Source organism: Quercus lobata, chromosome 6 (genome assembly GCF_001633185.2).
Source record: "Quercus lobata isolate SW786 chromosome 6, ValleyOak3.0 Primary Assembly, whole genome shotgun sequence".
NCBI classification, from domain to species: domain Eukaryota; kingdom Viridiplantae; phylum Streptophyta; class Magnoliopsida; order Fagales; family Fagaceae; genus Quercus; species Quercus lobata.
Window position 1 is genome coordinate 33,568,009 of NC_044909.1, and position 16,149 is coordinate 33,584,157.

Here is a 16,149-nt window from a genome sequence, read left to right on the forward strand (position 1 = left end):
TAAATGGGTTACAATAACTTTCATAAATGGACTTTGTCCCACATCGGATGGGTGAGTCTGTGTGTATGTTTATCACTAGCTCCACACAACTAACTGTTGCATGCGGTTTTAGTTGTTGCATGTTAGTATTTAAAAAAAAAAATTGTAACTTGTAATAAAGTAATAATTTATCAACTTAGCAACAATTATGAAATTGATTGTAATAGAGTATATTGAGTGTGATTAGGATTACTATTTTAGTAGATGCCAGGAATTGCAAACGATCTAGACCATCACTCCATCAGTGTTGTGGTTCCATGTGGGCCAAAGAGCCCAGATCCAGTATACTCACCTTTATAAAAAAGGCACAACTTGTAAAACCAAATTCCAAGTAGAAGCACTGCGCAGACAAGCCTAACCTCAGATAACACTAACACAAAACCCTTGAGCTCGCGATCCTCAATCGACTCTGCCAAAATAGATTCCTCCGATCGCAAGCGAAAGAAAACCTCGTCGTCGATCTCATCGTCGAGAGACAAGGACAAGCACAAGCAAAAGAAGAAGACGAGAATGTCGTCATCGAAAACGACAACGACGACCAACCAGGTTAGAGCATCGCACATACTGATCAAACACCAAGGCTCTCGAAGAAAGGCTTCGTGGAAAGATCCAGAAGGCCGTGTTATCATGAACACCACCAGAGACAGCGCCGTGTCTCAGCTCAAATCCATCCGCGACGACATCGTTTCGGGCAAAGCCAAGTTCGACGACCTCGCCACTCGCTTGTCCGATTGCAGCTCCGCCAAGCGCGGCGGCGATCTTGGTCAGTTTTTACTTTTATTTTTAGATCTTGAATGTTATCTTTGAAAGCAATTGGAGAGGATGTGTTTGTTTGGTTTTGAATTATATTGTTGTTGTTTATGTTAAGGTTTAGATGAATGAGGTTATGTTTGGTAGGAGAGAAAATCAAAACAATTTTCACTTGTGCTAATTACAATAAGTTAAAGATAATTTCTTGAAATGCTTGCTCAAGCTAGGTAAAGTAGAGTACTTGTGATTCATATGCGAAACAAACAAAGGGGGCGGAACTTTGGTAAATGATATAAGTGGAAAACTAAGAAAAGGGCAAAAGAAAAGGTGATTTTTTTTTTTTTGTTTTTTCATATTAATATGGAAAAACTAAGAGCAGAAATAAATGTTGCAAGAATTTAACAAAAAATGGGAAGAATTGTAAATGCGGTGCTGTGAAATCATGTTGTTCTTCTTATTTTTATGCAAATTGTGTTAAATGTTATCAGCAATATAATGTGACAGTCATGCATTCTACTTTATGTTTCTAAAACCTTGTATTTCATGTGTTGTGTGAATTGTATCACACATATCTTGAACCAATGGTGTGTTGTAACTATCACCGGCATAGATTGGGGGTTTAAATTTTTCTCAATTGAACTGCCCCCGACACATGCACAAGTGCATGTACATTTTAGTGTGCTTAAATTTTCTCAATTAAACTGCCCCCAACACACACACACACGCATGCACGTACATTTTAGTTTGCTGAAATTTTCTCAATTGAACTGCCCCCAACACGGACAAGTGCACGTGCATTTTAGTTTGCAGAATTTATTGTCTGATCTTGACCTGATTTCCTTATTTGCTCAATTTCATTGTCTTATTTCTTGATTAGAACCTTATTTAATAGTACGTTACACTTGCACGCACTAGGGCCTCGCCATGCACCCGTTCTTTGGGAAGAGTTGTCCTCTGAGCTATTGCTCATTGGCAATTTGAACTTAAAGATAAATGGAAAACATGCCTTTTTAGTTATTTATATCTATGTTCTACATATTTTTTAAGGTACTGGTTATTTGTTTCAAATACTTGGGTGTCTTACATTCTGATTGATTTCAATATGACTTCTCTTTCAATTTCATCCATCAAAATTTATTTTGATTTGGCAATCTAGATAAGGGTTTTTGGTTTTCCTGTTTACTAAAACTCATTTTTTCCAGCACTTTTCTGCAACTTTCCTATTATGATATAATCTTTTTTTTTTTAGATCAATCATTCTTCCCTTTTTCCGGGGGGATTTTGTGAAATATCTGCCTTGTCAATCTCTATAAATAGTATTCTTTATGGTAAGTAAATTTGTAGTAACAATAATGTTATCTGTAATGCTGTGGCAACTTCCATTTCAGACATTTTTTTGTGGGCGGGGGGAGGGGGTGGGGGGTGATTATTTGAGAATTGAGATAGAACCTCACTATCATGTCATTGCCCCAAGTGCAAAGATAGTAGTTTCTCATCTTCCTTTTTCTCCATTTCCCCCTTTGCTTGTAAATGGGTTTCTTTTCCATTAATTGGTGATGTTAGAATCTGGGGCAATCAGAATTGCATTTACACAAACAGACAATTATGAATATCCACATAACACACAAAGTTTAACGTGGTTAGGCCATCTCCATGACTACATCTATGGGCAACAGCTAGCAAAATCCATTAGAAATAGTATGGATTACAATTTCAAACCAAACTGTACCTAAAAACTCACATATAACACACAGAAAATCTCACAAACACAAAGACACTCAAAACTTTCACAAACTCAGTCCAACTCAAATCCTGTTACACCCAAAACAAACATGAAATACCTACTAACAAGTTTGCTCGTAAGGCATATTCCTTTTCTGACTGCAAGGACTTTTGTGCATGCCCGTGAAGTATCTTCCTACTTATCTTTTTCAGTCTCTTTGACATAATTTTGATTTTTACATACTACTTTTGGAGCTTGTCTGATATTAGAATTGGATACCATCACAACTTATACTGGTCTAAACAAAGCTGTATTTTAAATATTTGCTGCAGGTCCTTTTGGCAGGGGCCAGATGCAGAAGCCTTTTGAAGAAGCAACTTATGCTCTCAAGGTTGGTGAGATAAGTGACATTGTGGATACTGACAGTGGAGTCCACATTATCATGAGAACTGGTTGACCATTTATGGAGAAACTGTTGGGCATATTTGAACATTAATTAGTGTGCTGAGCGAACAGATTTGTGTATCTTTCTCAAATATAATTTGCTCATTGTCAGAGCAACACAACCCTCGCATGAATCATTGATGATTTGGTACTAAAAGGATTGGTCTGACCAATGTGTTTGGGAAGTTTATGTTGTTTCTTATAAAACAATAATTATTTCAAGTTCTTGGTTGGGATGTTATGAACTTATGGTTGTCCTAATGATGAAAGCTTTCGGTTTGATTTCTTTCTTTGTGTGTCTGTGCCCATTTCATTCATTTGAAGATTAATTAGTGCTGCATAATTGAGTAATTCTGAGAGCTTGACTTCCATTTAGTCTTGGGTCTTTTAAATGCTGATATACATACACACGCGTGCGATAGAATTTTGATCTATGGCGTCGGCTTTATAATGGTTGTTCTCTAGCAAGAATTCATAGGTCTTTTAAGTACTTGAAGCTGAGTGCATGGGACTATAATAAATTGTTTTGGATACGAAGTACACGAAATTGTAGGTGTAGGTGATATTGATGGCTAAGACCTACAAGTCTGAAAAGGTCTATCTCAGAAATATTAGTTGATTTTTGTTTTGTTTTTTATTTTTAATTTTTAGAAAACAAAGTTTGACTATAAATTTGGTTGTAGTCTTAACTTACAACTAAAAATAAAAAGATGACATGTATAACTATCATATTCATATGGCTTACTAAATTACATTTAAGTTATCGTATATAATCATTTTAAGTGAGTAATGTCATGTGCATTGCACATTATAGGGACACATTATCTTTTTATTATTGGTTGTAGTCTCTAAGGTTACAACCAAATTTGTAGTCAAATTTTGTTCATATAATTGGGCATGATTGTATTGATTAACGATTGTTTGAATATTTTAATCTTAAATGTAGAACTTGAGAGTTTCAACATATATGCATAAATAAAAACCACAACATAAATAAATAAAAGATACTAAAAAATACAAATTAATTTTTGAAAATGTAAATGTCATGTCATTAGTCATGTATGTTTTATTTGATCTATTTTTTTGGGGGTAAACTACACCACCCTACTTTGAGGTTTTACAAAGCTATAATCCACCCAAATTATACAAGAAATAACACTCCCTCTTGAGGCTTGTATAAACGCAACAATGGAGTCCAAACCCTTTTAAACTGTTATTTTATTAACAAAATATTCTATTTTTAGAAAAGATTCTTATCCAAATTATGGACTAAATGAAACTCTCATCCCTTTAAAGTTCTTTATAATAGTAGAATATTTCATTAATGAAAACTAAACAATTAGATTTATACAAACCTCAAGGGAGGGGGGTGTCATTTCATAAACCTTAATGAAAGTTGGTGTAAATTACCTGTAAGGACTCAATTTGTAACGATCCCAAATTCGCATTGAGTTCAAACGTTAAAGACCCAAACAATAAATTTGTAGAGTGTGGATGTCAAAGAACTAGATTAACTCCAAAAGAAAAACGATTAAACTTAATGTTTATAGATGGATTAACACCAATATAACAATCAATTTCTCCTTGAAACAAGTTAAGTTCCTTATTTCATAAGGTTTTCTTCTAAGTACCACTCATTTAGAAGCTCCAATCTTTTTTTCTCAATGCATTCTTCCATGTTATATACTACCCTCTTGGTGTCATCTTCACCACACACGTGTAGGTTGGGTTCAGGGAATCCCTTCCTGTCCCATCCAACACCTTCTGGAACCTCCAACCAGCAGCTGTAAGGCTGCTTCATCACTGTTCAGGCATCACCTCCACACTAATGCGGCCAGAGAGTTGATTGAGAGGCAATTAATGCGAAGGTAGCTGTTGTTAAAGATATTTGTTTACATTTTCTTTCTTACCCTTGGTCCCATGTCCCACCTTTAGTGATAATGTAGTTCTGAAGTGTGATTGTAACAATATGGCGTTTAGGTCGTCCTCGGACACATATTGCCGAGAAGGATTTTGTCCTTGGACGAATACTGAACTCACCTCACGTGATATCTACTCTTCTTTTCATTTAGTTACCTTTATAACCTGATATGGGCCTCCTCGGACAGTTTTACGTCCTCGGATGGACCACAGACCCAATTAACACGATTTTAATAATTATTGATTAACCGGCCCCCACAATATCCCCTCAAAATCTTGCTTTTCGACTCCTCGGGAGAAAAGATTGATTTTGATGTCACAAGCCCATACCCTTTTATGTTTTGGGCATGCTCCTGACGCTTCAGCATCCCGAGCGTGGCAACATTAAATTTTGGTGACGCCCCTATCTCCCACGTTCAACGGTAAGATGTAAATCGAACGGTAGGGGGTCTATCTCGTTTCGCGAGCGGGAACTTTCCCGCTCATAACTTCTGCACGACTATAAAGGAATTCTCAAATCAATTCTCTTTCTTACCTTCAGCGATCACACAATTTTAGAGTTCATACACTGAACCTGTCTTTCTCCTTTTTCGTCATTTTCCTGGCATCTACAAATACTAAAATCTTGTCCGAGGACCCTCTTTCAAACCTGTAAGTTTTCTTAAAACCTCTACCACTTTCATCTTAAACTCGTTAATTTCTCTACTAAATCCTTTAGGAAAATGGGGAAAAAGGAGGGTAAGTTTCGATGTCTAGTTGAGTCCAAGGAAAGTATGAGAAATTTTCGCTCTAAGTATAGGATTTCCTCAACAGTGGGTATAAGGTACGCAGCCCAAGGGGAATGGGCCGACGCTAGAAAAACAAGAGAAGTGGTTATTCCCATGATTGCCTTCATAGAAGGCGGGATGACCATCCCCATGGGTAAGATTACTAGGAGCTACCTTAGGTTCTTTAGGTTATCCTCAACTCAATGTACCCCAAACATGTTTAGGGTCCTGGGAAGTATAGAAGCTTTGAACGAGAGAATGGACCTAAACTTGACCCATCATGACGTGAATTGGGTATACAACCTCCACCATTTGAAGGGGCAGGGGTATTATCTCAATTTGAGATATCCCGAGGTAAGGTTAATTCAGTGCCTTCCCACTTCAAACAAGAACTTAAAGGAGGATTTTCTTATCTTTTCTGGGGAATGGCATGATGGTCTGCCATGCCCCACGGAGGAAGGAATACCAAGTGGGAATGCAGTCATAGATTCATAATGTCCAGTTCATACATATTTTTCCTTTTTTTTTTTTTTTTTTTTTGAGTCTTAGTATTCTTATCCCTAATGATGCTTCATTTCAATTCAATGATTTTGTAGATAGACGTTTCACCAAGCCCAACCTTAATTTAGTCAACAAAGCAAGTTTGGATAGGGTATTGAAAGCCGAGATATACGTGAATGAAGCCGACGGCCAACTCCGGGCAGCCTATTTAATCCTCGGCTACATCCCCCTCTCGTTTGCTTTCCAAGCGCCGAAGTACGTGATTAGAGCCCGCAATCCTCGGCTTCACCGTATTAGTGTTGCCTACAAGGGGTTCATCGTTCCAGAAGGTATTCCACATCCCAAGGAAACATCTCGCACTGAGCTCCTTTTTGTGGCCTCCATCTCAACAGGAGCCTCTTCATCCCAGCATGTCCTCAGAGAAGAGGAAGTAGAAGAGAAAGAGGAAGACGAAGAAGAAGAGGAAGAAGTTGTAGAACTCTCAGACTCCTTGGAAGATTTTGGGGTTTTTGATCAACCTATACACTCCGAGGAAGATCTTGACGAGATGAGAATACAAAGGAAGCCCCAAAGAAGTCTAATGGAGTTGATTGAGAATCAGCCTGGGAGGAATGCGCCGGGAAAATCAACGCAATCCCAGATTCCTTCTCTTCCCACCAGGTCTCCTCCTCCTGCTCCTCATCAACCTTCTCAGCCAGTCAGAGCTGATGCTGCCGAGTTAAAAAGGCGCAGGGAGCAGAAGGGGAAGGATGTGGTGGATGCTGGTAAGTCCCGTCCGGCCCACGAGGAGGAATCCCAGCGATCTGCAAAGCAACAAAAAACTAGCCACCCTGCTCAGCGAGGCCAGGAGAGGTCTGACATTCAACTTCCTGAACCACAAGTATGGTTGCCAGCACCCATGCATGGTAGGGAGCCCCTACGAGATGATGCATCTATTAGGGACTTCAACGGTGGCGTTGGGTATCACGTAGCCTCGGCTATAGAGGAGGCCTTGTTACTCCCAAAGGACATGGTTGAAATAAAAAATTCAAGAAAGAATGAACTCATCCTCAATAATAAAAGATATTTGGGAATGGTATAGTGCTAACTTTCTTCTTTTTCTTTTTGTGATCATTACTCATTGATGTGTACTTTTTACTGACTATAGTGTTAATTTCTTCCTTTTAGATTATCCAAAACACCTTTAAGCTGGATGAGATACTCAATAGCTGCTACAATCAGCTAGAGGATGAAAGGAAGAAACGGGCAATGGCTGTACAAACTTTAACAACATCCGAGGAAGATTTGGCTGCTGCGAAGAAGAAATTACTTGCTGAGGAGCAAGCTCGCAAGAGTGCTGATTCGGCCTTGGAAGGCTTCCAAAAGCAAGCCGAGGACCAGGGAAAGCGCTTGCGTGAAGCAAATGCAGAATTAAAGGCTGCCCGGGAGCAAGTTGCAGTCCTTAAGAAGCACTTGGAGGAAACCCAAAAGTTGAGGGAGCAAGCTGAAAAGTCCAGGGAGGAAGCTGAGAGAGCAAAGGCCGAGGATGAACAAGCAACAAATGAGGCTAAACAGAAAGGCTATGAAATCGGTGTGGCTGAGACGGAGGAGACACTAAGGGCAGAGGTGCCAATGGTGTGTCGTATCTACTGCGCCCAAACTTGGGATGAAGCCCTTAACCGAGCTGAGGTTGAGGCTTCATCCGAGTTAAGGAGGCCAGAAAACGTGTTCTACCCTGAAGCAATCTGCACCTCAGCTCCTCCATCCAGTCAAGCTGAAGACACTCCCTCAACCATTAACCCTAATGAGGAGGTTTTGCCTCCAAGTCTTCCTCCCCTGGCCAACCAGAACCAGCTAAAGAGAATAATGCCCCTCCAGAAGCCTCATTGAACAAGACTACAGCTGCATCTGAGGCAAAGGTGGCCTCTCAGGGCTTTCAACAGGATTTGACTTCCACAGTCATGCCAGCTGGAGGAGCTACTAAGGATAAAGAGGGAGTCACCACCTCGGAGGCAAATAAATCAGTCAACCAAGCTCCAAAGCTCCAAATTAAGTTGAAAAAATAGGACTTATTTTGTAATTTGATTAGGACTTTTGTAAGGATATTTATGTTTATTTGCTTATTGTTGTTGTTGTTTTATCTTATTTTTGTACTTGTTCATTGTGTTATCTTAATTTGAATGGATTCATTTTGGCTATCTTTCGTTTGCAAGAGAAAAAATAACTTATAAACATTTACAATTGGTGATTAAAAATGGGTGATAAACATTAATACTATGAGGTCTCAGGGAGACATCTTGGATACATACGTATTGTTTCTAATCAATTGAAACTTTAGGGAATGTTCAAAAGTTGGATAAAATTGGGTCTGCAGTACTACAATTGTACATTAGATGATGTTCATAGGCTTTTGTTTAATACTTCAATAGATGTCATAGGGCATTAATTTCCACTAAGTTTGTGGTCCTCGGACCTGACATAACTTAATTTCTGTTTAATACTTCAATAGATGTCATAGGGCATTAATTTCCACTAAGTTTGTGGTCCGAGGACCTGACATAACTTAGTTTCTATTTAATACTTCAATAGATGTCATAGGGTATTAATTTCCACTAAATTTGTAATCCGAGGACTTGATATAACTTAGTTTCTGTTTAATACTTCAGTAAATAGCATAGGGTATTAATTTCCACTAAGTTTGTGGTCCGAGGACCTGACATAACTTAGTTTCTATTTAATACTTCAGTAAATATCATAGGGTATTAATTTCCACTAAGTTTGTAGTTCGAGGACCTGACATAACTTAGTTTCTGTTTAATACTTCAATAAATATCATAAGATATTAATTTCCACTAAGTTTGTGGTCCGAGAACTAGGGTATTAATTTCCATTAAGTTTGTGGTCTGAGAATCTGACATAACTTAATTTCTGTTTAATGCTTCAATAGATGTCATTAGGTGTGGAAACACAAGATGCATGATAAGCATAAATTAAAGGAAAAACCCAAACTAGACTACTTTTATTAATAATAATACCTCTTGAGATTATTTACATTCCAAGGATGGAGTACAGCTTTTTCATCTAGGTTTTCCAGATAATAGGCTCCTATTCCAGCTACTGAAGTAATCCGATAAGGCCCTTCCCAATTAGGCCCCAATTTTCCCCAAACTGGATTCTTGGTGGTTCCCAGAACTTTCCTCAGCACCAGATCTCCTACGGCTAACGGTCTCAGCTTCACATTAATATCATAGCCTTGCTTGAGTTTATGCTAGTAGTAAGCCAATTGGATCATTGCATTCTCCCTTCGCTCTTCGATCAAGTCTAAAATTTTTTCCAACATCCCATCGTTACTGTCCGAGGAAAATGTACTAGTCCTTAACGTTGGGAATCCAGTTTCCAGAGGGATGACGGCCTCGGCTCCATAGGTCATGGAAAAAGGAGTCTCTCCTGTTGATCGTCGAGGCATTGTTGGATAGGTCCAAAGAACATGTGGCAATTCCTCTACCCATTTTCCTTTTGCATCATCCAGCCTCTTCTTAAGTCCACTGACTATTACTTTATTAACAGCTTCAGCTTGTCCATTCCCTTGAGGATAGGCCAGAGTGGAATATTTATTCTTTATACCTAAGTCTGAACAGTATTGCCTGAAGGCCTTACTATCAAATTGAAGGCCGTTATCCAAGAAAAGAGTGCGCGGAGTTCCAAATCGCATAACAATATTCTTCCAAATAAACCTCTTAACATCTACGTCTCTGATGTTAGCCAAAGGTTCAGCTTCGACCCATTTAGTGAAATAATCTGTGCTGACCAGCAAATACTTTGTGTTTCCTAAGGTTTTAGGAAAAGGGCCGACAATATCCAGCCCCCATTGAGCAAAAGGCCAAGGGCTGAACAAAGGGTTAAGAATTCCTCCAGGCTGATGGATGTTTAGAGCGAACCTTTGACACTGGTCACATTTTCTAACATACTACTGCGCTTCCTTCTACATATTTGGCCACCAATATCCTTGAGTGATGGTCCGGTGTGATAGGGACCTTCTCCCTGTATGACTTCCACAAATGCCTTTATGCAGCTCCTCTAGGAGTGACTCTGACATCTCGGGATGTACACAAAGTAGGTACGGCCCAGAGAATGACCGTTTGTATAACTTTTTGTCCTCAGATAACCAAAACCGAGGAGCTTTCCTCTGTATTTTCTCAGCTTCTATTTTCTCTTCGGGCAAGATGTCACTTTCGAGGAATTTCAATATGAGATCCATCCAGCTCGGCGCTAGATTGACTTGATGAACCTGGCAAACGTCATTTTCAGATGGGGTGGGGGTATACAAATCTTCAACGATTATCACTCGAGGAAAACTCCGTGTTGAAGAGGTGGCAAGGGTTGTCAAGAAGTCGGCATGAGTATTTTCACCTCGAGGGATATGCGACAAGTCGAAAGATTCAAATTTCGTTTACATACGCCTAACTTGACTCAAATACCCCTGCATTCTTGGATCTCAGGCTTCCAGTTCTCCCTTCACTTGGCCGACTACCAATCTTGAATCCGAGAATAATTCTGCTACCTTTCCACCCATTTTCTGGACCATACTCATTCCCATCAATAAAGTTTCGTATTCTGCTTCGTTGTTAGTAGCTGAGAATCCCAACCTCAAGGACTTCTCAATAGTGATATCTTCAGGGGATATCAAAACTAGCCCCAATCCTGCCCCCTGTTGGTTTGCTGCTCCGTCCACATATACTCTCCAGAAGGGACCGCCTTATGTGGAAATCGGACCAACCGATTTTTCATCCATGTCATTTTGCTTCATGTTAGCTTCTTCTGGGCACTCGGCGAACTCAGCTACCAGATCGGGAAGGACTTGGCCTTTCACAGAGGTGCGAGGCATATACTTGATAACGAAAGCACCTAGGATTGTGCCCCACTTAGCAATTCTCCCAATGTAATCTGCACTTCTAAGTATGGACTTGAGAGGTAGTTGAGTTAAAACAACCACAGTATAGGCCTGAAAGTAATGTGGAAGTTTGCGTGTTGCATGGACCACCGCAAAGATGGCCTTTTCCAATGATAAGTATCTCACCTCGGCTTCATGAAGGGACTTACTTACGTAATAAACCGGTCTTTGTACGCCGCTGTCCTCTCGTATTAGGACAAAACTAACTGCATGAGGGGCAACTGCCAAATAAGCAAACAGCACCTCATCCACCTCAAGACTAGACATGATAGGCGGCCTGAACAGGTACTCCTTCAACTGCTGAAACGCCACAGCACACTCCTCGGTCCATTCAAATCCCTTCAACTTATGCAGTAGAAGGAAAAAGGGACGACACCTCTCGGCTGACCTGGAGATAAATCGGTTCAAAACAGCAGTCATTCCAGTCAGTTTCTGCACCTCTTTTGGATTCCGAGGTGCTTGTAAATCGTTGATGGCCTTAATCTGATCTGGGTTCACTTCAATTCCTCTATGAGTCACCATGTATCCCAAGAACCTCCCGGAGCCTACACCAAAGGAACACTTTGAAGCATTCAGGCATAGCTTATGCTTTCTCAGTATTCCAAAGATATTCGTGAAATCTTTCACATGCTTGGATACCACCTTACTCTTCACCACCATGTCATCAATATAGACTTCAATATTTTTGCCCAGTTGCAGTTCGAACATTTTAGTCATCATCCGTTGATAGGTAGATCCTGCATTTTTCAAACCAAATGGCATCACTTTATAATGATAGTTTCCAATAGGGGTGACAAAAGCCGTCTTCTCTTGATCGTCCAATGCTAATGGTATTTGGTGATATCCTTGAAAGGCATCCAAAAAACTCATCCGGGGATGACCAGCGGTTACATTCACCAACTGGTCTATCTTCAGCATGGGGAAAGGATCCTTGGGACAAGCCTTATTGAGGTCCGTGAAATCCACGCACACTCACCACTTTCCTGTCTTCTTCTTTACCACCACTATATTGGCTAACTATTGTGGGTAAAAAACTTTTTTGATAGCCCCAGCCTGCTTAAGCTTGGCCACCTCACTTCTGACAGCTTCAGCGTGCTCTTTTGATGGTCGCCAAGGTGGTTGTCTTTTGGGAATAATGGAAGGATTCACGTTGAGTCGATGACAAATGAAATTTGGATCTACACCTGGGGTTTCATATGGGCTCCATGCAAACACATCTACATTTGCTCTGAGGAATTCCAACAATCACTTCTTTTCTTGCAAAGGCAATTTAGCCCCAACCTGGAAGAATCTTTCTGGATCATCAGCAACAATTACCCTCTCCAAATCTTCACACTTTACCTCGTTGGCTAGTCCATCTAAGGGTAATGCTGGGGGTTTTAATTGCTATAATCCATTATCAGTTGTAGTCGAGGTCTCTGCCTCTGGCCGATGTTGTATAGCCGCTACCAAGCACTGCCGAGCTGCAACCTGGCTTCCTACTATCTTCAATACTTGGCCTCCAGATGGGTACTTCACTTTCTGATGTAGAGTAGATGAGACTGCTCCCAGGGTATAAAGCCAAGGTTTGCCCATAATAGCCGTGTATGGAGAGAAAACGTCTACAACAATGAAGTCCACCTCCACCACATCCATACCGGTTTGCACGGGTAGTCTGATCTGCCTTTTGGAGCAACCATCATTCCCTCAAAACTCACCAGAGGGGAACTGTAGGCTGCTAAGTCCTCTAACTTCAGACCTAGCCCCTTATACAAATCTGGGTACATTATTTCAACAACACTACCTTGATCAATCATCACCCTTTTGACATCGTACCCACTAATTCTCAGCATGACCACCAGAGCATCATCATAGGGCTGTATGGTTCCAACCTTGTCCTCATTCGAAAAGCCCAAAATCAGGGGGACATCCACCCTGGCTCTCTTCGACGTTTGGCAATGATCCTCGGCCGAAGGTCGGAACACCGACAGTACCCTGGAAGGACAAGATCTAGTCCTCCCTGGGGCGGCAACAATAACGTTTATCGTACCAAGGGAGAGTCTTAAAGAAGCGTCCCCACGCATTTCTAAGCCTGTCTGGCTTACCCTACCACTAGAATGATGCAAGAGTTGCTTCAATTTCCCCTCTCAGACCAACTGCTCCAAATGGTCCCATAAGTTCCTACAATCCTCCGTCGTGTGCCCATGATCCTGATAATAGTGGCAATAAAGGTTCAGGTTGCATCTCTTAGGCTCTCTTGCCATCTTGTTTGGCCATTTAAAAAAGGGCTCATTCTTTATCTTCTCCAATACCTGTTGCACCGGCTCCCGAAACACTGCATTAACCACCTAGGTGTCAGCAGAACTTGATTGCCCAACGAAGTCTTTCCGAGGTCGGTTACTATTGTAACGGTCCGACCTGAAATCCCTCATCTCCTAAGAGATTACCTTAGCCTTTCCTTTTCCCTGAAATTGGTCTTCTTCTACTCTTCTGTACTTATCAATCCTATCCATCAATTGGTATACATTGGTAACAAGTTTACCAGTTAGAGATTTCCTTAAATCATGCTCGGCTGGAAGGCTAGCCTTGAAAGTACTTATGGCCACATCATCATGCTCTCTCTCTATTTCATTAAACATTTCTCAGTATCTATCTGAATAAGTTTTAAGAGTCTCGCCCTCTCGCATGGACATAGACAACAAGGATCTCAAAGGCCGAGGAACCCTACTGTAAGTGATAACGCGAGCGCCAAAAGCCCGGGTAAGCTTTTTGAAGGACTCAATGGAGTTGGCCCTTAAACCGTTGAACCATCTCATCGCCATCGGACCCACACTTGATGGAAAGACCTTGCACATCAAGTCCTCATCCCTGGAGTAGATAGCCATCTTTTGGCTAAAATGGCTAACGTGTTCTATTGGGTCTGACCGGCCATCATACAGGGTGAATGTAGGCTGGTGGAATCGCCGAGGAAGAATCACATCTTCTATATTCCTTATGAAGGGTGATTTGGAAACTTGGCTTAACACTTTGTTCATGGTGTTGTTCCCCAGGCCCCTGCTAGGCAGGCTTCTGTACCTATGTCAATGGCGGTGCTCCTCTTCATAGGAAAAGGTCTTACTAGGCGGAGTTTTGGATCTCCGCCTATAACTAACTCCATCTATCTCCTCGGATGATGGTTCGGAGCAAGGTGGGGAACGTTCTCGCCGGGCATGGCGCAACTCTCTTTTCAACTCATCAATCTCACGTTGCAGGGTCCTGTCATTTTTTGCATGGGAAATATGACTCTTCCCACGAGAGCGACTTTTGGTGGTATGAGTTGTGCGCACACTCCCCTCACGGCCTTCTCTCCGTTCGGGACTCCAGTGTGGATTACCATGCTGGGAGCCTCTTGACTCTGCTTGGTGTGGGTTGGCATTTACTTGATGTGGTCCTGCTGCGTAGTGATGTGGACCTGCTTTCTCCATCATGAACGTTGAACCGGATTTCTTTTAAGTTAGATCAAGCTATTCCCACAGATGGCATCAATTGTAAGGACTCAATTTGTAACGATCCTAAATTCGTATTGGGTTCGAACGTTAAAGGCCCAAACAATAAATTTGTAGAGCATGGATGTCAAAAAACTAGATTAACTCCAAAAGAAAAACAATTAAACTTAACGTTTATAGATGGATTAACACCAATATAACGATCAATTTTTCCTTGAAACAAGTTAAGTTCCCTATTTCATAAGGTTTTCTTCTAAGTACCCCTCGTTTAGAAGTTCCGATCTTTTTTTCTCAATGCATTCTTCCATGTTATATACTGCCCTCTTGGTGTCATCTTCACCACACACGTGTAGGTTGGGTTCGGGGGATCCCTTCCTGTCCCATCCAACACCTTCTAGAACCTCCAACCAGCAGCTATAAGGCTGCTTCATCACTGTTCAGGCATCACCTCCACATTAATGCGGCCAGAGAGTTGGTTGAGAGGCAATTAATGCGGAGACAGCTGTTGTTAAAGATATTTGTTTACCTTTTCTTTCTTACGCTTGGTCCCATGTCCCACCTTTAGTGGTAATGTAGTTCTGAAGTGTGTTTGTAACAATATGGCATTCAAGTCGTCCTCGGACACATATTGCCAAGAAGGATTTTGTTCTCGGACGAATACTGAACTCACATCATGTGATATCTACTCTTCTTTTCATTTGGTTACCCTTATAACCTGATATGGGCCTCCTCGAACAGTTTTACGTCCTCGGATGGGCCACAGACCCAATTAACACAATTTTAATAATTATTGATTAACCGGCCCCCACATTACCTTTTTATTTTTTTTTATTATAAAAATAAAATTAAATAGTAAGTTACATAGATGGGCATTAAGCCTATTTCCTTACCCTCTATCTTGCTTTTTTCAAGGAGAGGAAGTTCCATTTGAATTAGAACTCATTTGCATATTAGTTCATTCTTTTTTTTTAGATAATATGGAATCTCACCAAGAGAGGGTCCTTTGTACTCACCCCAAAGAGTAAACTCTGGATTCACGACCCCATTTGTCACATTAGGCATAATGCATTTCTACTCAACTCACACCTTTAATGGGTAATTGAAAGAAAAATTAATAGTAAATGTCTAATTATTGGGACTTTACAATGAATGTAAGTCTTTTAAGGTGAAATCACGTTAATTGATTGGGTTCTCTCTCTCTCTCTCCTATTTCTTGTTTCCTATTTTGGAGAGAGAAAAATAGCATTGCATAATGTTTGTGGGGTTATGGTTAATACGAGGATTGTAAAGACCAACTTGCCAACAAACTATATACAAACTTTAGTGTTGGCATTGCAAAAATAAGAATTACAAGACTATACTTATCTAAAAAAAAAAACCTACAAAGACTTAACTATAAGAGTCTGATTGGTTGGAGTGAAAATAGAGAGGAGAGAAAATGGAAAAGATGAGTGTTTGGTTGGAAAGGGAAGGAGGGAGAAAATGGTGGGACCTTATAGTTCTCTCCGGGCCCACCAAATTTCAGCCCCCATTTTGGAGAGAAAATAGGAGAGAAGAGAGGGGCTGATGATAATTACCATTTTCCCCCCACTCCTTAGGGATGGCAATTTT

The 16,149-nt window shown here is 40.7% G+C and overlaps 1 protein-coding gene across 1 annotated transcript; it reads left to right on the forward strand.

Annotated features, from left to right (window-relative positions):
- The first annotated feature begins 303 nt into the window (after positions 1-303).
- Positions 304-3,243, forward strand: LOC115950789 (peptidyl-prolyl cis-trans isomerase Pin1). Its single transcript, XM_031068030.1, has 2 exons — positions 304-802; positions 2,845-3,243. Exons 1-2 carry the CDS (start codon positions 550-552, stop codon positions 2,967-2,969), a joined length of 378 nt encoding a protein of 125 aa, XP_030923890.1. The 5' UTR covers positions 304-549; the 3' UTR covers positions 2,970-3,243.
- Positions 3,244-16,149: the final 12,906 nt, after the last annotated feature.